Source organism: Microtus oregoni, unplaced genomic scaffold (assembly GCF_018167655.1).
Source record: "Microtus oregoni isolate MIOR12 unplaced genomic scaffold, Mior012 000036F_ref0000092, whole genome shotgun sequence".
Classification (NCBI taxonomy): Eukaryota; Metazoa; Chordata; class Mammalia; order Rodentia; family Cricetidae; genus Microtus; species Microtus oregoni.
Genome location: NW_024543095.1, coordinates 24452781 through 24478420, shown reverse-complemented (window position 1 = coordinate 24478420; position 25640 = coordinate 24452781). Strand labels below are relative to the sequence as shown.

The following is a 25640-nucleotide window of genomic DNA, read 5'->3' as shown; positions in this document are numbered from 1 at the left end:
ACTTAGACTATGAAAACAAGACACAGGTATGACAACAGGCTTACTTAACGATGATTAAGATATGTTCAGTAAGGTGTGTCTGTGATACTTACAAACTGTGTGTGGATGTAAGTAGCATGTGAAGCCTAGCATTTCCACTTGTCATATTACATTAGGAAAGAAATTTTGGAAAGCTTTATTTTTTTCTTTTATGATGGATTATTTTGATTATGGGTTGTTTTTTTTTTTTTTAAATTAAAGGTGACATCCTGCAGCTTCCATATCTGGGATATAATTATTTAATTGAAGATGCAGTTAAGAATTGCAGTTTCAAGTCATTTTTTTCCCCTCCATGTTAGACTTAGCCTTGTTACTAGAGTTGGTTGGGACAGTTGAAAGAGAACTATGAAGGCAGAGGCTAGAATTTGAGACTGTGTTAGAGAAAATGGGTCATGAGGAGGGAAATACAAATCTTTAAGAGAGGAACACTGGGACCGTGAAGAGATGGGTGTGGAAAAAACTCCAGCAAAGATGTCTGTGAGTAGCACATCACCAGCACAGTGAAGTCAGGTCTTGAAGAGCTAAGGGGGAAAGCAAGCGGACAGCCTTTGAACTGGGTAGATGATGAACATGACAGTCCCCGCAGCAGACTGGGCACAGAGTAGGTTGGTGAAGTTTAGAAGCTGAAGGGAGAGAAGCCATTCCATGTGTATGAGGAGTGCATTATAGAGCAATGTTTCAAATGAAATAATTTTAAAAAGAGATTTAAAAAGTCAAAGAGACTGAAGATCTGCGAGAAAATAAATAATAGAAGTATAAGAATGAGAAGAAATTAGGAACTAAGAATACATGGAAATAGTAGAATGTAGCTTGGTAGCTTTTCTTCAGGTTTCAAACCCTACTCAGATGAAGTATATTGTATAGCTGAGGTGTATTTGTATCTGTCTGTTTCTAGTTTCTGAGTGATGCTCCTCCCTACATTCATAGACGCCACTTGATAGTCACATGCTCTGACTGCAGCTTTGTGAAAGTAGGTGTATATATACAAGACGTGCAAACAGCTCCTAAGTGATTCTAAAGGAATTCGAATTAATTTTATTAGGTGTAGAATTAATCTCATTATCGGGTGTATATCACAGTTAATTGTTTCTGCTTTTAGACACAGATGTTCTGTTCTTTCGTGGGGTTCATTTAAATTGTGAGTTATTTCAAAGGCAAATAATTTTTCTCTTATTATAAAGGGTTCCTAATTAGAGGACTGTGGATGCCTAATTACCTTATGATTATCAGTGTAAGATATAATAGGTTTAAATATAGTGGGGAGGGCCTTGGTCCTGTCTCAAAGCAACGTACTAGACTTTGTTGACTCTTCATGGGAAGCCTTATCCTCTCTGAGGAGTGGATGGGGGGAAGGAGAGGGAGCGGAAACTGGGATTAGTAGGTAAAATGAGAAAAGATAGTTTTTAAAAAAATAAATGAATTTTAACAAAGGTATAGTAGTTTGACACAAATGATAGCAGGACATGCAGTAATTGTATTCCTTCAGCAAAAAAATTTTTTTTCCATATTTTCATGAGAAAAAATAGTATTAAACCCAATGTGTTACCAGCATTTCTTTGAATGACAGCCATTTCTGTAGCCTGAAAATTCGCCTTTGTAAATTTTTAGTATTTACTTGTACACAAAGTAAAAGTGCCTTGTGTGTTTGGATCAGTTTTCTGCTAATGGTTGTCTTTGTTTTATAACTGGGTCTCATGTAGTCCAGGATGATTGGAACTCACTTTGTAGCCAAGGATGATCTTAAACACTTACACCTTTATCCCACAAGTGCTGAGATTACCTGTGCCACTATACCTGGGGATAATCTTTTTACAGACATTTATTTGATACTTAGGTTACTATACTCTACTTTTAATATGAACAGAAGGATACAGAATTTAAGAAAGGACTCAATTATTTTTTCATCCATTCATCAACTCTTTCTACCATAAACATCTGTGCTAGAAACACTAATAAATTCACCACTTATTTTGTAAAAGCAGAAAAAAATGTGGAGATGATTGGAGGATTGCCTCAGATGAGTGATTTGGCTCTAGTTTTTTGTTTTGTTTTTTTAATTTTTGAGACAGGGTTTTTCTGTAGCTTTGGAGCCTGTCCTGCCCTGGAACTAGCTCTTGTAGACCAGGCTGGCCTCGAACTCACAGAGATCCGCCTGCCTCTGCCTCCCGAGTGCTGGGATTAAAGGCGTGTGCCACCACCACCCGGCTTGGCTCTAGTTTTTTAGGTTAGGTAACTATCTTTATGCTGAGTTAAAGACAGGCTAGGCTTATGTGTGTGTGTGTTGCTTATGTACATATTACTATGAGTGTCTTTGTTACTTTGAAGTGTGTTACTTCCAAGATGAACATTGGGTATCTTTCTTCCTTATATTTTGAGACAAGGTTTCTTCTCTGTCCTCCTAGGCTAACTGGTTAGTGGGTTCCAGAGTTCCCTTGTCTTCTTCCTGCCCTTAAGCTCTGGAATTACAGGCACATCTGCCACACCTGGCTTGTATGTAGATGAGTACTGGAGATCAAGTAAGGTCCTCATGCTTGCTTGGCAGCTGCCAATTCAGCCAACTCAAAAGGCCCAGGAATGTGGTATTCTGAGGGTAGAAAACAGGCAAAAATTTTAGTCTTTTCTTTTTGTATTCCTAGGATTGCTATTAAAAAAAAATACATTTGGCAAATTTAAGCAAATAAGGCCCATTACATTTCTGAAAATGTGAAACTTTTTCTGTGTTGGGGCAATTATATTTTATATTTTGTTAGCTCTTAATTTAGAACATTGATGAACTTTGAAGTAGTATTATTACTTTTATTGTTCCCTTTTAACGTACACACAGCAGCTCTCATAACTAATCATAAGATTAGTTTCTGTTTCTACTGTAAATTCTTATATTTTGACATTCCCAGTTCTGACCAGGAATCTTCCAGTTTTTTTTTCCTTTTTCTTTGTTATATAAATGCCAGATTGTGAAAAGTCAATTTTGAGTGGTGCATTCCTGTGTACTGTAAATAGAGACTAGTAGTCACTGGTATCTATCTATCTATCTATCTATCTATCTATCTATCTATCTATCTAACAGAATATCCTTTAATTCTTGTTTTTAACTACTTACCATCAGCATGTAGATTGGTGAATCTTCATTCATTGTTCCACCCACCAATGAAACCAGAAACCAGTAGCTAGTCCAGGAAACAGAGCTTGATGCATTTTAATTTTTTATGAATTTATTTATGGCAATATATGCACTTATTAAAATTTTGAGGAGCTAGAGATACCAATACATATTTTTAGGTATTTTTCTTATTTGTTACTTGCTTGTTTTTTGAGATGAGATGTTTTTGTTTTTGATAAAGCTTTCTTTCTAGATTGTTTCTTAGTGTGTAACTCAAGCTGGCCTTGAAGCCACTATGTGACTTAGACTGACCTCTGAATGGCAATCAATCCTCATTCCTCTGTCTTCCAAGTGCTATAATTAACAGGTATGTGCCAGCCAAGCCTGGCTTCCTGTGGTATTTTAAAAAAATTATTTATTTTTTTTTGTGTATGGATGTTTTACCTCCATGTATGTCTGTACACCATATGTGTACCTGGTGCCTGTGGAGCCCAGAAGAGGAAGTTGGATCCTGTAGGACTGGAGTTACAGAGAGCAGTGAACCAACATATTGAGTTTTGGGAACTGGACAGAACTTCTTGAAGTACTCCTACCTGCTGAGTCATCTCTTCAGCCTTTTGTGGTATTCTTTTTTTTTTGAGATTGTATCTTTCCCCCTTTCCCTTTCTCCCTCTAAACCTCCTCATATATCCCTTCTTTCTTTTAAACTCAGTTTTGTTTATATAATCTTCAGTTCATCAAATACAGTTTATATTTTCCTACTTGAACTGCTTCTCAAATCATAAGTTGTTTTTGTTGTTGTTTTTTAAATCCCAGTTAAGATGTGTGACTCCCTCTAATCATGAAGCTGTCTCTGGTCTTGGGGGTGCATGATGACCGCTCGCCTTATGCCCTTACTTCTCTTAGGAATCCAAGTGAGATTATTGGATTTTCAGTCTCTTAACTTTTACTTGGAAAGCAAATGTGGCCACTTACAAACTCCATATGCATGGAACCAGTATTTATGTAATTTATTTTTAATTTGGCTCCCAATCAAGTATTTAGAAACACTGTAACCAAATAAGCCAATTTACCTGCAGTTGTGATGGTAGGGTTTCTGACCCATTTCCATCACTGTTTATAACGTGCCCGAAATTCAAAGGTTATTACTGCTAGTGTTGCTTGAGCAAAAACACCACTTTCAGTGTGCAAGGTTATTCCGCATTCTAAATGCTGATGACCAGAAGAAACATATCAAAATTACAAAGGATAAATGTTTGGAATTAGTATCAGATTTTGGCAAAATAGTATAATAAATTTTCTACTTCTCTGTCCAAAGATAAACTTAGGTATATCTGGCAAGTTCTGACTTTCCATACCTGATGTAGTTTAGCTACATTAGAAGTCTTCCATGGTGCTATCATTGAGATAGATCATTTCTTTACTAAATTATATAACTCTCTGAAATTAATAATTGTTAGAATCGCAGAATCTGTTAGAGATATGGTTTGAAGAAGTTCTGCATATCTGATGCTTATCATTGTCTTCACAGTGGGAGGAATGGTTTTGCCTCTCTCCTCGTAAAGGTAATTCCAGAGAAGCTGCAGTATGCCTTTAGTCATTTAAGTTTGTCCCCAGGATCATGGGTAATATTGAAAACATATGAACATGCTGTTACCGTAGGGATAAATTAAGATTAGATTTTTGTTACTTCTGCCATCATTTATGTATGAGGTACAGCAGTTGAAATGTAATGGTGAAATAAAAAGAAGGAATAGTTGTCAGGAAATTTGAAAAGGTGCAAATAGTGCAACTCTGGTCATTTGAGGGTGAGCGATCAGGTAAATGAATAAGTGAATTTAAGCTTTTAGGAGAAAGTTTTCTGTGTGGTGGGAAGTGTCTTAATTGACTAGAACCATTCCGTTTGCATCTAACTCTTCCTGCCTTTTTAAAGCCATTGTAAACAAGCTTGGTCTGTAATTAACCAAAATATTTGCTGTTTCTGAATAACTATGGATTGAGGAGATAAAAGAAGATATAATTAGAAAATTGCTTTAGGATTCTGGTCAGCCTCCAACCCTTGCGAAAACATCTTACTAATAATTTAATAAGAAGGAGCCCATGAATGTGTAGAGCTCTGCATGGCGCCTTGAGCATTAGAGATACTGGGAGACTCTAAAGCTTTCTTAGGTCTTGCTACCTTGTGCACTCTTGTGTTACCTTTCTTATTTATACGTTACTCTCCACATCCCTGTGCTTTTACTGGCTTGCTTCATGGGGCTACCAGAAGGAGTAAAACATGCAGTCCTTAGTAGAATTAATGTATGAGCAGAAATATAAATACTGGTTAACCTTTTCACCCCTGCCATGATTACTTTCCCCACAACAACCTTGTTTTATCAAAAATAGTTAATTAATTCCTATTTCCTCTTTCCTTTCCTCCTTTCATGTGTTCTCCCTTTTGACATTCCTTTCCTTGTCTTAGCTTTCCCTCTCTTTCAGCAGGGTCTCTGTAGCCCAGGCAAGCCAGCAGTCCTGCCTTAGCCTACCATGTATTGCAGTTTACAATAATGAGTTACCATGCTCAGCTGTTCTGTTATACAGAAAATAATTCTTGAAAACCCACTATGTGGTCAAGACTGTACTTGGCCCTTGATATAGTTCTAAATATGTTATTGACCTTGTGAGACTTGAAAGCCTTTCTAAAATCCTGTCTTATGTAAATGTTCACCTGGTCTCTTAGTCTCATTTTGGATTGGAAACATTAGAAGCAGAGTATATACAGATAATGCTTTAGTGCGTGTAACAGCTCCAGAATAGTGAATTTAGGGAAAAAGAACGTTGAGAAATCAAAGGCAAAGTTATCTGTGGGGTAGTAGGTTAAGAATTGACTCTTTCAAGTATTCTTGATGCTGTTCAGTATAGTCAAGGATACAGTTAATGACAGCACTGGGGTATGTTCACTTATCCTATTGAGAACCATGAAATTTATAACAATTTATTATTTACTCTTCAAATACATATATTTCTTTGAGATTTTTGGGATTTTATTACATAACAACTTTTAGATTAGATTTATTCATATAATTACTATATTCATGGAAGCAAATATTCTTTGCTTATTAAATGATTTCAAATCATTCACACTAAATAGAAAAAGAACATATAATTTCCTAATACTCATACAGCATTGTGATTTTACTTTTTCTATATAGGCTATATAATCACTAGTATAACTCTGAAAGGTAATTGTTTCTATTTTAATATGAGCAGATCTTGGATCATGAAATTAATGCATCAAAGTACTCTGTAATAAAATCTATTAATTTAAAAAGACATGAATGAAACATTTGCTTGGGCTAACCACATAATTTTCACATGCTTGGTTCATAAAAATAGTTATTGCTAAGCAAATAACTTTTAATTACAGTTAGTATTAATGGAGTAGCTGTTACTATTTTCTACTGTAGATAAAAAATGCATTTCTTTGAAGTTAAGTGATTTAACCAAGATTACATCGTTTGTAAGTGCATAAAAAAACAAAACAGGCATGGGCATGCAGTTATGTTGTTGCCTTCAAAGCCATGGAACATATAATCTGTATTAATTTTTTTTAGTCAATATATAATCCTCTCACTTTCTTTGCCAGTGTGGCCAAGACAGACTTTGAATTCCTGATCCTTTTGATATACCTCTGGGATTATAGGAGTTAACCACCAAGATGGCAGAACGAAACTATCGCCTTTACCCTAAGTCTGTCATCCTGAGATACAATCCAGTGAATGAAATGTGTATATCCACCTGAGATTTGTATGTTGAAATCCTAGTGCCCTGCTGCAGTTAGGAAGTTGAACCCTGGGAAGGTACTTAGGTCATGAGGATGGCCCCCTCCTGAAGGGATAGTGAGAGGGTCATTTGTCTAGTTCTGTTTCTCCACCATGGGAGGATATAAAGGGAAGGGGGCCTCATTCAAACTCCGCTAAATTTACTCTGACCTTATTTTGGTTTTTAAGACTCTTACCCAGTGTTTCTGTTTCATGACAGTTTGGATTTAAAACACAAAACTGTTTTATTTATTTATTTACTTACTTACCTATCAAGAAACTTTATGATCTACAAAGTCTACTTTGACATTTATCTGAGACTTGTTCAGAAAAAGTTTACCAAACCCCAGGCTAATAGGGAAAGAAGAAACTAGAATCTCTCATCTCATTACCAGGGGATCTTTGACCCAATAGAAGTTAGAGTTCTCTGATTGCAACATTGTAGCACGTGAGTGTTACTATCTCAGGACCTGAAAAGGCCTTCTTACTGTTTTTAGTTGGCCTGGGAAGTAACACGCTGTTTAGAGGAACTATGTTTTCAGCAACTATTTACAAAGAGACTGCATTTCTTCTATACGTTGAGGCCCTGTTGAATGCAGCCTTTTTCCCTTTTCTGTGGGAACAGAGACCTGGCTTTTGTACTTGCTGTGTTCCTAGTGCCTGAGATAGAACCTGAGAAAAAGGAGCTTTTAGTTGATTCCTGTTGATGAGTGAACTGGGAGAAGATTCCACTCTTAACAGCAAATTGTACTTAGGAAGTTTGTAATGCCTCTCTAAAGTAGTCCTTCTAAGTCTTAATCCTGAGAGTTATTTAGAGAGGAGTAACTAACCACTTGTCACTTGAGGAATTCTTTGGTTCCTAACATTTTTATGGACTTTCCTCTTTGTCTCTGCAAGCTCCAGAGGTTCTAAATTATCTTATCTTAAAGGTTGTTAGGAATTTTTGTGATCTTCTCAAACATTGTTAAATGATTAACATGTTTTCATCCCTTATTCATTATAGATACAATTTAGAACAACAAAGCAATATTACAGAGTAGCAGTAGTGACCTACATGAGGCCTTTATCATTTTTTTGTAAAGGATCTGATCTCTCTTAATGGTAGACTTTCGTTTTACTTTTAAGGTTGATGTGTAAGTCATTAATACAGTCCATTGCCAACCCACTTAAAACTAAATTGAATTTGTAAGAGATGAAGGTAGAAATGAAGGGGATGGTTTTAGCAGGTTTCAGCATCAAAGGAAAGGGAATTAGTTTTGGTGCCGTGCTTCTTGGGGTATCAGCACTGTCATGGCCAACACCAAATAGTACAGTGAAGGGAGGTAGACTAGAAACGAAATGTAGAGCAGGACAGTTTCATTTGGTAAGGAAAACACTAATTACAGCAAGTAGTTGAGTTCTTTTTTAAAATCTCAAATGAAGTTACAGTGGCTTCTAAACTAAAATTATAATGTGATTTTAAAGATTCTGTTTTTTTATTTAAAACAAAATGTTAAAATTATTAATAGCTTGAGAAATTTTGTGTTGTTTTGAGAGATTGATAAACTACTTCAGAACTGTACATGGGCTTTGGCCTGCTCTTGTAAAGCAAATGAACTATGATAAGTTTTTCTACTCTTAGACTTTCAGTGGAATTTAATATTGTGTGTGCACTTAGGTGTACATGCCACAACACACATGTGGAGGTAAGAAGACAAGTTTGTGAAGTTCGTTTTCTCCCACCTTTCCGTGGCAGTGGGAGATCAAACTGAGGTCATCAGGCTTGATTACCTGCTGAGCCATCTTGCTGGTCCTGTTTCAACAGTATTGAGCAGTTTAATTATGATATGTCTTTGTCTATTTTCTTTATGTTCCCTCTGCTTGAAATCTTGAAATTTGACTTGCTGTTTTTATTAAATTGGTAATGCTCACTTCATGTCATATAGTGCTTTTTAACCTGGCTGTAAGGAAGGATATTCTTCCTCCAGGTTTGCTCCTGATCCATGGCTTCTTTCCTCCTTGTTCTGCTGGCTGTCCCACAAGCTCCTTTACCAGATCTTCAGAGTTCTTTTTCGGGGTAGTGTCTTTCTCTAGTAATTCATGGTCTCTAGACTTTTAGCTTAACTCAGTTTGCCTAGATTTTCCCTCCCTGTTACAGTGCCTGGGAAACACTTAAGGCAGTTAGCAAGTAGGGCTTGCGTGGCTGCTTCTCATTTTTCAGGAATCATTGTTCTCTATTGCATATGTCAAGAGTTGTGAAACCTATACCCTAAATCTTATGTTTTGGGCTAATTAAAGCTGGACAGTATACTTGATCTCTGTTGCCATCTAATAACTAAAAATGAAAGTTTTTATGTTGAGATTTATGATTTTGTGGTTGAATAATTCCAGGTGATACACAGTGTTGGACAATAAGTATATATGAGTGCAGTGGGAACATGAAGGGAATTGAACTTTGAAGTTAACTAAATGCATGGATTTCAGGGTGAAGGGTTAGACTATAAACTGAGAACCAACTTTGTGGAGGTTTGACACACCTTGTTTTCTGTTTGATTACGTTAATATTCTTAAACTTACATTAGCCAGGCGGTGGTGGCGCACGCCTTTAATCCCAAAACTCAGGAGGCAGAGGCAGGCGGATCTCTGTGAGTTCGAGGCCTGCCTGGTCTACAAGAGCTAGTTCCAGGACAGGAACCAAAAGTTACGGAGAAATCCTGTCTCGAAAAATCAAAAAAAAAAACAAAAACAAAAACTTACATTAAATTGTTTTGCATTTTTTACCAGATCCTTCTGATAACTTAAGAGAGATTCTCCAAAATGTGGCCAAATTACAAGGTGTATCAAATATGAGAAAGCTGGGCCATTTGAATAACTTCACTAAGGTAAGCAGCTTGAAACTATACTGTTATATTCTTTTTCTTGACTCGATAAACATTTCCTATTGATCATTAAGAAGAAATTTTGAATACTAACTTACTGAGTTACTGAATTATTTGCTTGTGGTTTTCTAATTTTTCTCATTGATTTCGTCCTGTTTTAAATTTCTGAGTTTACTGTTGTCTATGCTGATCCCAGAACCTCTGGGCACCTGCCCTCTCCCTGAGGGAGTGGAGCTGCAGTCACACATCACCATGCTTTGCTAGCAAATGCATTTAAATAATAGGAGTATGTTCGTATTGTAGAAAGTTCGGTAGGCTCAGAAAACAAAATAGAAATGAAACGAATCACTAGGAAGCCTATAATCCAGTCTTTTATTGGCATAGTATGTTGGTGACAATATTAATTTGTTAAGTATTTAGAAACAAACGTAGTTCTCAGAGACCTGTTTGTATTTTCTTTCACTTACTTACCCTGATTATTTATTCTCACAATTTGTACCTAAATTCGAGCTCAAGTGGAATGCATTTTCTGGTTTTATTCCCTTTTACTAAATATCAGTTTTATTTTGCTGATCTTTACATGACTCAGATAAGCCCACTTGCCTAAGTTAAACGATTAAAAACAATTTATTAGGCTTAGGAATGCTGTCATAACTGGCATTGGACACCTCAGTGTGTTGCTCTACCTGTCCCAGTATGTTTTGGAAACTAGGGATAGTTGTAAGGATGGCTGTGCCTGTTCTTGCCAACACTCTGGAGCCAGCTTAGTCCCAAAGCAGAAGAGTGTTGTCTAGTGGGGATCAATGTGAGCACTTAAAAGAGGCACGTGAACTTCATTTTGTAGTTTGCACTGTACTTTTCCAGATGATTGCTGTTTGACGTATCAGACATAAATATCATTTGACTGTTTATACCGCATCTTCATAAGTAAATGAATATTTTATACTTAGACATGTCTCAGTTCCTGCTAGCTATGTTTCTAGTATTAATATCCAACTGTGACAGCCAACTGCCAGTCCTTGGGTGGTACTGGATAGGACTTCTGGAGTGGGGTTGATTTAGCCTTTCACTTTTAGGGCAGTACTGTTTCTCCTTTCTCTGCTCCTGTGTTTTTTGTTTTTTGTTTTTTGTTTTCTGTGCAGGTCCAGGCATTGGTGTGTGGGTGTTAGTTTCTTTATTCTCCTTCCTCTCATTCTTTCTGGCTTCGTCTCACTTCATTAGTTTTTTTCTCTACTTGGTCTGTGCATCTTAGATTGTATTCTCAAATGATCTTCTCTCTTTCCTTACCGTCTTTGGGCTGTCCCCTACCCACAATCCCTGTCCTTCCCTTCTGCTCCATTCTTCTCTCCTCTCTTTTTCCTAATTCTCCTGTGCTTTGTTTTTCCTCCTCTCAACGTGTGGGAATTTCACCACTGTATAGTGATTTCTGTGATGAAGGCCCAAGTGTGTGTGTTTTGTATTTTTAAACCATATTTTAAAAGTAACTTTTACCTTTTTGTGCTAACTTATTATTGCCTGTCTTCAGGCCCTTGTGGATTGGGAGACCAGGTAGTCAGACTGGGTAGAAAATGTCTACAGGAAGAAGTTCAGAGTTAGGTCTAAAGCACTGCCTCATAAATAAACTCATTAACTTAAACATGATAAAATTTACTGTGACTATTTAATAATATAGGAGAAGCATGAAACTTTAGTTCAAAATTTACAGTCCAACAAGTAAGTAAGTATCAAAGCAATCCTGGGGAAATTCACAGAATATTAATGTCTTCAGATGCAGAGCACTGAGCTTGTGAGATAGCTCTGTAGCACAATGTATGGCAACTTGGGACTCATTTTATTTGGATTTTAATGTTTACCTGTTTGCTACTTTTTCGTTAACTCCAAGAAGATAAGCCTGTTTAATAGTTGAATTGTAGGCTGTTAATCAGGGTTTTTCAGTGTTAGCTCTCTTGACTTAGCAGGTAATTATTTTGGAGAAAGGCTAAGCCTTGTTTCTGGCTCTGCCTACTATATAGCAGAAATATTTACTTAACACACCTGAGTGATAAGAAAAAAGGTCCCCAGGAAAACCAAATGTTCCCAGGAGATAAAATGCCCCTATTTAAGAACAAGTGCTCTTCCAAGTAAGTGCGTGTGGATTTTGTTAATAAAATTCACTTGTTTACCAAGCACAAGCATATACTGAATTTAACTGTAATAGTAAGCTTCTAATCCATATTGTTAGAGAGTTAGGTGTAAAAGTATGTATTGAGCTGGCATATCTTATAAAGGCTGTATGTATATGTTCTTAGTCTAATTTAGAGGTTTTCAAAAGTCTCTTAAGAATGGCTTGATTGGCTAAGAAAATAAAAAGATAGTAATTATAATTCTAGAGCTAGTGGATATTCTCTTTACATTAGAACACACACACACACACACTTTCTCTCTGCGTTTTAGCTCTTATTGCAAGCTAGAGGGTACTAACCCTTTAAACTAAGGTTTTCAGACAGATGAAGTATTCTGCGAGTTTCTACTCTCCAACTTTTCTTTACCCCAACATCTATCCTGTACCAGACTTTTAAGAGAAGGAGCTTGTGGTGTGATCTTTTCATCATGTGACTGCCACACACCATACTTTCCCTCTGACATCACTAGATAGAACAGTGTGTATAGCAGACTGATGATGAATATAACCTCAGTGTTCTATTTTTAAGACAGGCAACATGTTCACAATCTAGAGACCTGTCTTCTAAAGATGAGAATGCTCTGAAAGTATCTTTATTTGCTATTTTATATATTTATTATATATGTGTATATAATTTGCTATTTTATAACTTTATTCACTTAAACTTTTAGTGTGTGTGTGTATTATAAAATGTGAAAATGGTTTAGAAATTTTACAGTAAAAAGAGAAATCCTTTTCTCATTTATCTCCTTCCCCCTCTCAAGCACTCTACCATTTTACCAGAGGTTGTGATTAGAAGGCACTGACCTTTTCTGGTAACAAACAATGTGTGAATATGTTTATGTATATGGTTTATTTATATAAGAATTAAACAAACTAGCCAGGTGATTGCGGCACACACTTTTAATCCCAGTTCTTGGGAGGCAGAGACTGGCGAATCTCTGTGAGTTCCAAGGCCAGCCTGGTCTAAAACACGAGTTTAAGATATAAATCTCTTTTTTATATATATTTGTCTATATGTGTTGTGTGTATATATAAATTCCCTTCTTTTTTTTTTTTTTTTTTGGTTTTTCGAGACAGGGGTTCTCTGTGGCTTTGGAGCCTGTCCTGGAACTAGCTCTGTAGACCAGGCTGGTCTCGAACTCACAGAGATCCGCCTGCCTCTGCCTCCCGAGTGCTGGGATTAAAGGCGTGCGCCACCACCGCCCGGCTATAAATTCCCTTCTAAGACTTAGGCTTGGTGGTGCAGTCTGTAATCCCAGCTGCTTTGAAGGCTGAGACAAAAAGATCTCAAGGGCTTGGAATTAATGAGATGACTCAGTGGGTAAAGGCATTGCTGCCAAGCCTAAAGGCTTGAGCTCAGTCCTAGGAACCAAGTGCTGGAAGGAGAGACCTGACATGTGGTTGCTGGGAATTGAACCCAGGTCCTCTGGAAGAACAGCTAGTGCTCTTAACCACTGACCCATCTTTCCAGCCTGCAAAGTTTTATTTCAAGATAGATACAAAGGAAACCACAGTGGAATAGAGTAAGACTGCTGAAGACCAATGATGAGAAAAAAAATCTTTAAAAGATTCTGAGTTAAAAAGACATGTTTCCAAAGAGCAGACAGCAAGACTTAACAACCAAGTGGCTTGAAATGTTAGGAAGAAGTAGCAGCTAAACTAAAATTCAATATAGTCACCAAAATGTACCGTCAAAAGTGAAAATAAAATCATTTCCAGACAAATACAAACATGGAGAACTGTTAACTACTAATCTAGGCAAAAATCTAGTCTAACACCAGCAAACAGTGTCAACATTAACAATAGCTTTTGACCAATGAGGAAAAAAATGTGGCATTACAGAAGAATAATGAAGGGTGAATGAATATGGGTGTTAATATAAATTATTGATTATGTATGGATTGAGACAATCATCAGTTAATAGTATTGATATCTTATGCATTTTGAAGATTAAAAAAAAAACTTACGGGACATGAGGGTTAAGAGTAAATAAAGTCAATGTAATGTGAGCTTCCAGCATTGAGGATGTGGTAAAGAATCATACATTAGAGGAACCAGTAATGCTTGGAAAGACAGTTGCAGCCACTGAGAATGATAAGTAAGTGATACATTGGGGAAGAGAAACAGAATAAGAGACAGTAATTCAAAAAGGGAAAAAGAGTTAAATCTAAAATTGTGGTTAATAAAAGTAAGATGGTGGAAATAATGCAGCACATTTTTGTATGTAAAAAGATAGGTTTTTTTTACAAATTTATTAAAGAAGAATTCCCTATTTTAAGCCTTACATTGTACATATAAATATATAAATCTAAATTTATATGCAAGGTATTTTTGTGTTTCTTCTAACAGCTTCTTTGTGATATTGGCCATAGTGAAGAAAAACTGGGCTTTAATTATGAAGACATCATAATTTGGTAAGTTTAGTTCAGTCTTCCTCCCTTATTTTAGTAATTTCCATTGTAACAATTTAAATAAAAGGTAGGATAAACAGCATCACATGCTTATTTCTGTAGAGTTGATGGTTGGCCAGAAGAGAAATACTGGGTCTTCAGTGACTTTGTTATGTCATGAGCCTTAGTTGAGCTTTTGTGGTTGCTGGATATAAAGAACTGAAATTGCTGTTCAAAAATACCCAGACTTCTCTAAAGGTTAAAATTAAATATTAAATCTGCAGACTGAATTTTTCTGACTCTTCCCAGGAATAATACAAATCAATAAATCTAGATTTTACCTATGAAAGTATGTGCGTGCCTCTTACAAGTTTGTTGTATGGTAATAGGTTATTAATCATTACTGCTTTTTGACATTCTTAAGAGTTAAGATTACTAGTGATGTGTGTTTGCTACTGTTAAAGAGTTTGTTATTAATTTAAATCAATCCTTTGGGATTTGTGGAAGCATAGAAACAAAGGATACATGGCAGAAACATATCTAAAGATACACTTTGGAAAGACTCTATGTGATTTCTTCTTGTAGTTACACAATGTGCCAGAACATGATTAAAACTCAACATTGACTAGATTATTGAGACTGGAACAAACACAGGTTAACAACATTACCAAGTGAAACTCTTTACTTTGGAGTAGTTTTTTGTTTGTTTGTTTTTATAGAATTAATCTTACATAACCGAAAGTTTGGGATATCCTCAACTGGGGAAGAACTTGATGTGGGTGAATACCTAAAAGTCTGAAAAAATCTGGATTGCTCCAAAGTCTGAGACTTTGTTAGTTATTTTAAGTGTTCAAAAAGATTAGCGTTCTAGAATTACAGATAAAAAATACTCAACTTTTGGACTTGAAAGTAGTCCAGTTTAAAAATACCAAGAATCAGAAATACTTTTCTTCCTATGCATTTCAGATGAGGGCTAAGTAAACTCTTCTGAAATTTTGTATGTCTTTGAAACTCATGTAATAATGAACTTTTTTGTTTGTTTTCATGCAGTTTGCGCTTAGCTTTATTAAATGAAGCAAAAGAAGTGAGAGCAGCAGGGCTGCGAGCGCTGCGCTATCTCATCCAGGATTCCATTATTCTACAGAAGGTGCTAAAATTGAAAGTGGACTATTTAATAGCTAGGTAAGTTTCCAAGAATTGCTTATGTTTTGTATGTTTTTAAAGTTTTTTGTTCAGTTTTAGTATAGTATCAAATGTGTATAGATTCTTTTGGTGTAAAGTGTGACAGTTTTTGCAAACATATATGATCATGTTAGACTAAGGGCATTTGTAGCATAACAGGAATTCTCCATTATATCTCTAAGCAATTGTAAAATAGTTTTCTCCTTATAGAATAGTTTCCCTGTCCTTGCATTTCACATTCTATATTAATATATATAATTAATATATCTAAGTATACATCAGTTATTCTTTTCTGATTATTTGTAAGGTTCTTCCATGTTGATATACTTTTTGTCTTTTAAATTTATTTTTGCTATGTAGTATTTGGTTTTAAGATTAGAACACAGTTGAAGGAGGATGCCCTGAAATTTTTGTGCAACTCTGTGAGGCTCTCATTTCTTACAAACGGGTGTAGAAATAGAAATGTTGGAACAAGATGCATGTGTGTCTAGCCTTGAGAGATATTGCTGTATGAATTTTTTAAAGATATGGCACTAATATAATACTTCAGAGACCTTGACTTGGTTTGTGAGCTCTCTTTGTATTTACTATAGTTGTGTGGTTGTTTCTTTGAATGTGTGTGTATGTTTGTTTATGTTGTTTTGTTTTGACATGGTCTCAATACATATTCCAGGCTGACTTCAGACTTAGGGTTCTCTTGCCCCAATCTCTTGAGTGCTGGGGTTACAGACATGCACCAACATATACGGCTTAGATTTTGTAATGACATCAATGATTAAAATTTTTTTTTACTGTTTTTAGCCACTAAGATATAGAAAATAGGGCATATTGTCTTCTTCCGTAGCGATCTTGGCAAATTCAGTTTATAGTTCTTCTAGTTTGCAGATTATATTGTGCTTCCTATGTACATAAGCATTAATGGCGAATGATGACTCTTATTTCTTCCAATACTTTTAGCATCCTTTGTTACACTGCTGAGAACCTTATTGAATTGGAATGTTCTTGAGTTCAGGTGCTTATTTTTCCAGGGTTATTCTCCATTTCCCTTTTAGAAGTAGTTGTCCAAAGTAAGTTTTTTAGTCTTTATGGTTGATTTTGGCAGGAGAATTGGTTATAATCCAAGTTAATAGCCAATAATATAAATCTCGTCTGCATGTGTATATGTGTGTGCCTGCGTATGTTGTATTGCTGAACTTGAATAAGCAGAAAATCTAGCTCTCCCTCACTTACTTTTTAATTATCTTTAGACAAAACAAAAATGGCTTTGAATAATAATTTACCTACCTATAAAATATTTGGTAAAATACTCAACTCCCTAATGTAAATATTTGAAAAGTAATTTTGTTGAAGTGATACTGGATCAAATGTTTTTAAAGAGAATTCTGGATGCAAATTCTTTAGTAAAATAGAATTTTTGTTGTTTTGTTTTGAGACAGGCTCTCACTATATAGCTCTGGCTGTCCTGGAACTTGCTTTGTAGACCAAGCTGGCCTTGAACTCACAAGAGAACCATCTACCTCTGCTACCCAAGTGCTGGGATAAAGATGCACCACTATGCTAAAATAGGATTTTTAACATTGAATAAGACAGTTATTATAGATACAATTTAAACCTTGATTAAAACAAACTAGAACAAGGTGGAAATATTTTCCTATATAATTTATATACATTACTGTAATTTTTTATCAGGTAGGTAAAATTTTTCAGTATATCTCTGATACTTTGCTCTGTGCATCTGTTGTGATATCTTTATTTATAGATATATCACCTCATTTTCCCTTGATATTTTAACCGATGTTTCTGGTAACATTTATCACTAGATCTATATAATTAAGTATTGGCTGTTACTGGGAAAGCATATAGTACAATTTTTTTTTTGAAGGTTTAATTCACTGTATTGGATTGTGAAGGTAAATTGGAGCCAACATTCTGTAAGGTATTGTTACGTGGGATTTCTCAGTGACTGATGTTTTGTACTATATAGGTGCATCGACATCCAGCAGAGCAATGAGGTGGAGAGGACACAAGCACTTCGCCTAGTCAGAAAGGTACGCACCACGTGTGAGAGCACAAAGGCAAATGAGTGCTTCCATATCTAGTTGATTAGAGAATATTTTTATTAAAATTTAAAGAATGAATTTTCATTAAACATTTAAATTTTGTTATGAGGTTAGTAAATCTGTTAAACATAATAAGCATGATTATTTGTGTAATTAGTCTATGTGATTTGATAGCTTCTTAGAAAATGATTATGCTGAGAAGTATTTTTGTCCATAGTGGGCATGTAAGTGTTATTACTGCTTTGTCATCCCTTAATGTGTACTTCTTCTAGCTACTAGTATAAAATATCACAAACAGGAAGTTACTGCTTTCAAGATAAGTTTGTACACAACCCATGGGTGTAGTATGGAGGAGCGGGCTGCATCCCACTGCCTGGCTAGCTTAACTCCCAAAATAACCACACAGAAATTGTATTAATTTAATTACTACCTGGCCCATTATATCTAGCCTCTTCTTGGCCCACTCTCACATCCAGATCTAACCCATTTCCGTTAATCTGTGTATCACGACGAGGTTGTGACTTACCAGGAAAGATTCACATCTCTGACCTGGCGACTTCATGGCAGCTCTTCCTGTCTGCCCTCCTCCTCCCAGCATTCAGTTCTGTCTTCCCACCTATCTAAATACTGCCCTATCAAAAGGCCAAGGCAGTTTCTTTATTTAACCAATGAAAGCAACACAAATACAGAAGGACCTTCTCACACATGGGAACGTGTGATAAACAATTTCAGCAGATAGCTTTGCTGTATACAACGCCACAGTTTAAGATGAGTGAAGGATTTGATTCAAGACAATGCACAAAGCTTCTGAGATTCCCTCACAGATTTTACTTTCAGTTGTTGATGTGATGGTCAAGAAAGTAAATTTGGTTGGGACACATCCTAAGACAATCATTTCTTTTCCTTTGAGGGAAACTAATTCATAAAACTAATGCAGGATATGTTTCCGAATGGGAAGATATCTAGTCCTGTTATTACTGGTATTTTAAAACTGGGTCTTGCCATGTAGCTCTAGCTGAACAAACTACATTTTGGAGCCCAGAGTGGCCTCAAGCTCTTTATTCTCCTGCCTCAGCCTCCCTAATGCTGGAAATGCAGGTGTTTACCACTACATTCACTTACATACACATAAAATTTTTCAATAATTGAATTTATTAGCTATGTCTTCTTTTCCTTGTCTTTAAATTTATTGCATGTTTCAGATGCTAGATTACAGAATTAGTATACTGTTTTCTCCTTTCCCTCTTTTTTTTTTAAACATAGTAAGAAATAAGGAAATGGACGAGTTTTTTTTAAAGAAGATTGAAATTCCAATGAAAGTGATATTGGAGCGTGTCTTAGTCAGTGTTTCTATTGCTGTGAAGAGACACCATGACCATGACAATTCTTATAAAAGAAACATTTAATTGGGGTGGCTCACAGTTTCAGAGGTTTGTGGTACATTGCAGCATGCAGACAGACATGGTGCTGGAGAAGCATCTGGGAATTCTGCATCTTAATTCACAGGCAACAAAACTTAAATTGCCACTAGGTTTAACTTGAGCATAGGACACCTCAAAGCCCACTCCCACAGTGACATACTTTCTCTAGCAAGGCCACACCTACTCCAACAAAGTCACACCTCCTTATAGTGCCACTCCTAGTGCGGTCATTTCCTTTCAAATTGCCACAAGGATAGGCTTTGAAACTTTTGTTTTAAGTAAAATATTAGAAGAAAAGTAACTGACATACTCCATAATTAGTCATGGGTTAAGCTACCCTAAAGCTAAAGAAGCTAGGTTTTCAAACATGTGTGAAGGCACATAAAAAGTCTGAGTAATTATCTTTTCTTCTCATTTACATACCTCATTTATTCGACCTTTTTCTTCAGTGTCTCTGATCTTTTTTTTTTTTTTTTTTTTTGCTCTTTTCATCTGGTATTTCTTTCTGGTTTTGTTGTACATGTTTTCTGCATAGTCTGTTCCTGCTCTCCTTTTCATTTAAATTCTACTAGGGTTGGCAAGATGATGGCTCAATTAATAAAATCCTTGCTGCATAAGCATTAGGACCAGAGTTCATATCTCTAGTAAAAATGTGAATATGGCATAATCCCAGTGCTGCAGAAAGGGTAAGACAGATCCCTGGGGTTCTTGCCCAGCCAGTTTAACTGAATCACTGGGCTCCAGGTTCAGTGAGAGACCCTGTCTCAAATCATAAGATGAACAGTAACTGAGGAAAACATCCAACATTGACCTCTGGTTTCCACATAGTGGGACCTGTACACATATACATACCCCTTCAAATGTACACATACATAATACTATATATTCTGCTTCTTGCCATGCTAGCTTATCTTTGCTATATTCATATGGAATGTCTTTATTCATAAAATAAGAATTAATACTATCGGGGATTAATACTATTAATATTAATAGGAATTTATACTGTCGTTTTCTGTTCTTTGTACCTGTAAGATTTCATTTGTTGGAATTAGATGCCCTCATTATACTATAACACTAGATAGTGGGAAAGCCAGAATGAGAACTCAGTGTCCAGATTTCCAAAACTACATTGACTAATAGGTGTTAAGTACAACCTGCCTACTTTGGTCCTGCCAAACATTTCTATCTAAGCTGTCATCTTATGACACCATACATGTAGTATGCAAAATACCACCATTACCACAATTACTGCTTGCTTCTCATTTCCTCCTCTTTCCACCCTCCGTTCACCTTCCAGTCACAACACAAATTTTACCTTTTTTTCTAAGATCACTGTGTGTATCTGCTTTGTGTCAGTTGTGTGGATTTATTGTCTAGGCTTGCTCCTTGCTTTATGTGTCTGTTCGTGCCAGAAAAGATGGCTATAAATAGTGGCCACAAAGTATCAGACATTGTAGGACTTTTCCTTTATTGAGGTTAGACAAATAAGTGAGGAAAGCATCCTTCGATCTCATTGACTCTGAGAGTTTCTTCACTTGCATCTCCCTGGAAAATATAAACCATAATTTCTATTTATAAAATTTAATTTTATGTATTTGGTCCATAATCTATTTAATAGATAAAGAATGTTTTTAGTAGCCATATAAGATTTTAGGTAGAATTTCTTTCTGTATTTGAAATTGTTGGCACAATTTCATTGTTTACATCTTCATTTTCCATGTAAGCAATCTCACTCAAAAAGAGGATTGACTTGGCAAAGAAAATATACTTTATTACTTAGTAGTCTGTTTAATTTGGAAAACTAAATTATCTTAGCTCTTTTAGAAATATATCACATGAAATTTATTTCTAGATAATTCTTTAAATGTTTTTAATTTTTAAAATTATATATATATATATATATATATATATATATATATATATATATATATATATGTATAGAGGGCAAATGCTATGTGCACATGGTTGCAGGTACAGAAGCCAGAGGTGATGGATTCCCCAGAGTTGGTCTTGGGGAATGAGTTTGGGTCCTCCAGAAGAGTAGCTGTACTGGTAACTCCTGATCCATCTTCCAGTTCTTTCCTAGAAGTTCTCTTACGAACACCAGAGCTATGTATAGCATACCAGCAAAAATTAAAATATAAGATATGAGGTTTTTCTCCCCGGGAAGATCATTTTCTTCTACCTCACTACCTTTATCCTCCTTTATTTGGTTAGTGGGAAGAATTGATTAAGAACAACTGGGACACCTTACTTAGAGTCTAGTGATTGGAAATGTTTATCTTATGATTGTGAAATTGAGTTCTTTAATTTCAGTTGAACCGTGTAGTATTACTTATTGCTGCTTACATGACATAAGCTACCTGTGTTACAGCCAGACTGACCAGCACAGATGGTTTCCTTGGTCCTCATAACCTTACCTGAGTGTCTTTCTCTAGTCATCTTGTATCCTGTATCAGAACACAAATTTTAATTCTTCTAACAGGTTTCTAACTCCAGTAACATCAGGAAAAGTTACTTTTCTCTCTGTCAGAACAAAACTTCTCTTCTTTTCCTTCCCAAGGGTGTTAACTTTGAAATAGTTGATTTACCACATAGTCTGTATTAAACAGTAGTTTGCCACCTGCTTTATTTTCTTCCTGCTTTTTAAACCAAACATAAACGGTCTTGACATATTTCCAGAATTGTAGTTAATGTTATTGACTGTTCATCTTTTGATTTAGGTTTACCCCAAGTTTTATTGCAAGGTATATATACATATGATTTACCTCAGAATTTTTTACACATCAAGAAAAGATTCTGAATTAGTCAGGCTACCTTTTGGCATAGCAACAGGTAGTGACAGCTAAAGAGTTTTGACTGGATGAAGTTCAAATAAGTTTGATCAGGCGGGAGGAATGGAGGTAAGTGTCAGGGACATGGTGATGATGGAGCAGCACAGGTGTGTGTCCACTGGGCGACATTGTGGACACCGAGGAGCTGTGTAAGATGCCACTCCTATTCTGGAGAGACCTAGAATCTTAGAAATAATCTTGTTTAGTAATTAATTTAGTTTTAAATTATTAGAAAAGAATCAGGACCATTTCCATAGGAACTACTGTTAATATTTGCTGTTAGTTATAATAATAGCAATCTTTATAGTTAAAACAATCCTTTAGGATGTCCATACAAAGCTAAATGTTAAAATTGGTGCCTTGATCTTACGAGAATTTTGTGCCTGAACTATCTCCATCTGAATAAAATAAAATTTTCAATGTAAATGACTTACCTTCTGATTCTTCTCTGTTACAGATGATTACTGTGAATGCTTCCTTGTTTCCTAGTTCTGTGGCCAACTCACTAATTGCAGTTGGAAATGATGGCCTTCAAGAAAGAGACAGAATGGTCCGGGCATGCATTGCCATTATCTGTGAACTAGGTCAGAATTTTCTTGAAGTAATGAAATGTTTTATAAAGTACATATAATATTACCTAATGTCCTTAGAAGAAAAGTGCTACAAAAATAAGAAAATGTTTACTTCTTATTGGAAAGTAGACAATTCAAAATTCATATTATTATTGTGTAAATTTTCAAATTTATTATAAAATTTGATTGTCTTCAATCCAGTAGTAATGAAATCTACTCGTGTAACCTTCTGACATTGATGATACTATGTCTTGATATGGTTTAAAGTAATAGTTTACAGTGCAAAAAATTAATCCTAATAAAACCCTTTGTATTACAGATCAGAGATTAGAGCGAAAAAAGGGAGAGTAGAAACATGAATGTATATTTATCTGGACATGAGGAAAGTCGGTTGTGAATTATTGTACATGGGTGGTAGCAATAGAGTTTACGTTAAGGAACCAAAAACAAAAAAAGATTGTTGGCAGATCAAACAAGCAAAATAACAAGTATAAAGTAAAATAGTAAACAGAAATAATCCCTAAATACCTACTTTAAAAACTTTAAAAGTTCAATTTCATTTGTTATCAGTGGAATATAATTTTAAGTATCAAGAAGATAATGAGTTTTTTTTCTATTGCCAAAAGTACAAATTGTGGCGGTCATATTTCTGCTTGGGATAATAAATAAATTAATAAAGTTTAAGTTACAAACGAAGAGCCACTCTACCACTGAAGACTCAAAGCTAGAGGTGGACATACATTATCTTTCTTAGTTACTTTGTACCTTATTTTTTGAAACAACACAATTAGTAAACATTGTTTAAAATGCTTAACCATATTTTGGATAAAGTAATGAATGAAGTTTAAATATTGGAAAGCTGCTAGTTGTCACTATAAATATATATCGGAAAACTGAATCAAGTGAAGAAGTGATCTATGTGGAATTGTGAAAATTTAAATTTGATATATTTCAGAAATAATCACAGTAGAATAAACAAAAGAAATATATAGGAAATATGGTGATTTGTGTGGAGAAGATGCTTTTGAGTGTGTCAGATTGGGGTTTAAGAAGGTACAGCTAACTTGTAATAAAGAGAGATAATGAAGACAGTGATGACACGGGAGGAAGTACATTGGACCTTCTAACGTAGTTAAGTTCTACATCAAGCAGATTTGGGCGTGGGTGTAACTGTTCAGATATTACTGACCCATACCATTGAAATCTGCACTGTGGTCCTGTGTGATTTTACCTAATTTTAGAAAACAGGAGAAAACCCAACTCTAAAGTCCAGAACAAACATGACAGAAGAAGCTCTAGAAACATTGTGAAAAAAAAATTTAGGAGAAAGGAAACTTTCTTTTCATATTATTTTGTTTTTTGTTTTGTTTTAAAGATTTTTTTATTATGTGTACAGTGTTCTGTCTGCATATATGCCTGCAGGCCAGAAGAGGGCACCAGATCTCATTACAGGTGGTTGTGAGCCACCATGTGGTTGCTGGGAATTGAACTCAGGACCTTTGGAAGAGCAGTCAGTGCTCTTAACCTCTGAGCCATCTCTCCAGCCCCCTCATATTATTTTTAAAACTATTAACTTCACTCATTTTTTAAGAGAAAAAAACCTTTAAAAAAAAAGTTACTGATCATATTTTGAAAAACACATTGGCATATCATTAAGAATAAAAACCCTACTGGACATGACAACATATCCCTGTCATCTCAGCCTTGGGAGCCAGAGCTAGTAAGACACCAAATTCAAAACCAGCTTGCAAATATAGCAACACTGTCTCTAAAAAGAGAATAGGTATAATTAGAGAAACATGATGGGATAATTAGTAAAATATTTGTGGGGAAAATTGAGTTTATTATCTCAGTGAATTCCAATTTCATGACAGATTGAAACAGATGAAACGTAAGTCATAAAGATGCATCCATGTCTGACCCACATGGTGATAGACACTCAGTACACAGACAGAATAGTGCGTGTGAGACTGTCTGAGCTCTGTGCTGACTTTTAGGCACTGTTTCCAAAACAAGGTCCACAACAAAAAGCAGAAACTACATGTGAGGAGCAGTCATGGTCTTCAAAGTAAGAGAGAAGTTTATCTTAAAGTTACAAAGGGGTCTGTGTGGATGTATGATTTTATGTCTGTGGTTTTTTTTTTTTGATAAAAGTAAATGATATACACTATTTGAAGCAAATTTTAAAATTACAAATACTATAAAATATTTGAAAAAAAATCACTAAAGGGCTAGTGTCTCCACAGTAAAATGTACTCTGAAATTGAAGAAAAATACTAAGTAAAGTAAGTCTGAAGAATATGACAAAATTGTTCAAAGACATTTTAAAAATCAGGCTTGGGAAAAAGATAGTAAATGACTCTTAAGTGAAATCTTTTACTTGTAAATATAGGTACTAAGAAAGTTTCCAAATCCAAAAGGAAACTTAAGATTTTAGTAAAAGTGTAGGTTTTAAATACTTAATACTATGAATATAATTAGTTTTTCTTTCATTTTAGCACTTCAGAACCCCGAGGTGGTAGCCCTTCGAGGCGGACTAAACACCATCCTGAAAAATGTGATTGATTGCCAATTAAGTCGAATAAATGAGGCCCTCATTACTACAATTTTGCACCTTCTTAATCATCCAAAGACCCGACAGTATGTGCGAGCTGATGTAGAATTAGAGGTAGGCACTTTTAGTGTTTCTAATTTAAAATACAATTCTTAAAAATAATTAATGGGTGTCAGGGTTTTACCTTGGTGAATGTCTGTGCACCATATGTGTACAGAGCCCACAGAGGCTAGAAGAGGGCGTCGGAACCCCAAGAAATGGAGTTTCAGATGCTTGTAAGGTACCATGTGGGTGCTGGGAATCGAACTTGGGTCCTTTGGAAGAGCAGCCAATGGTCTTAACCCCTGAGCCATCTCTCTAGCCCAAAATATATAAGTTTAAATACATAACCTTACTTTGAAATTTTGAGATTATAGACTCAAGTGCTACATTAATTATCTAACCTGTGTTCATTTGGTTTATTCTCATTTTGTATAGTTATTTGATTAGTAATAAATTAAAAATGTTATCAGTATTTCAGCAACATGCAAAATAGTTCATTTTGTATTAGCCCTAAGAAGTTTCCTGAGCAAACTAAAGGATGAGTAAAGTTTATACTAAGACACCTTCTAATAAGAAATTCACTATGTTAATATTGTCTATTTTCTGCTAATTATGTTCTGT

General features: G+C 35.4%; 1 protein-coding gene across 3 annotated transcripts in view; it reads left to right on the top strand.

The window, feature by feature from the left end:
* Rictor (RPTOR independent companion of MTOR complex 2) overlaps positions 1-25640 on the top strand; it is a 93627-nt gene that overhangs the window by 20683 nt on the left and 47304 nt on the right. For all 3 annotated transcript variants that reach the window (XM_041630999.1, XM_041630998.1, XM_041631000.1), the window contains exons 3-8: positions 9706-9803; positions 14314-14378; positions 15405-15536; positions 17521-17584; positions 22309-22435; positions 24922-25091. In XM_041630999.1, the coding sequence (XP_041486933.1) occupies positions 9768-9803; positions 14314-14378; positions 15405-15536; positions 17521-17584; positions 22309-22435; positions 24922-25091 (594 nt within the window). In that variant the 5' untranslated portion in view covers positions 9706-9767. The remainder of the gene's footprint in view (positions 1-9705; positions 9804-14313; positions 14379-15404; positions 15537-17520; positions 17585-22308; positions 22436-24921; positions 25092-25640) is intronic.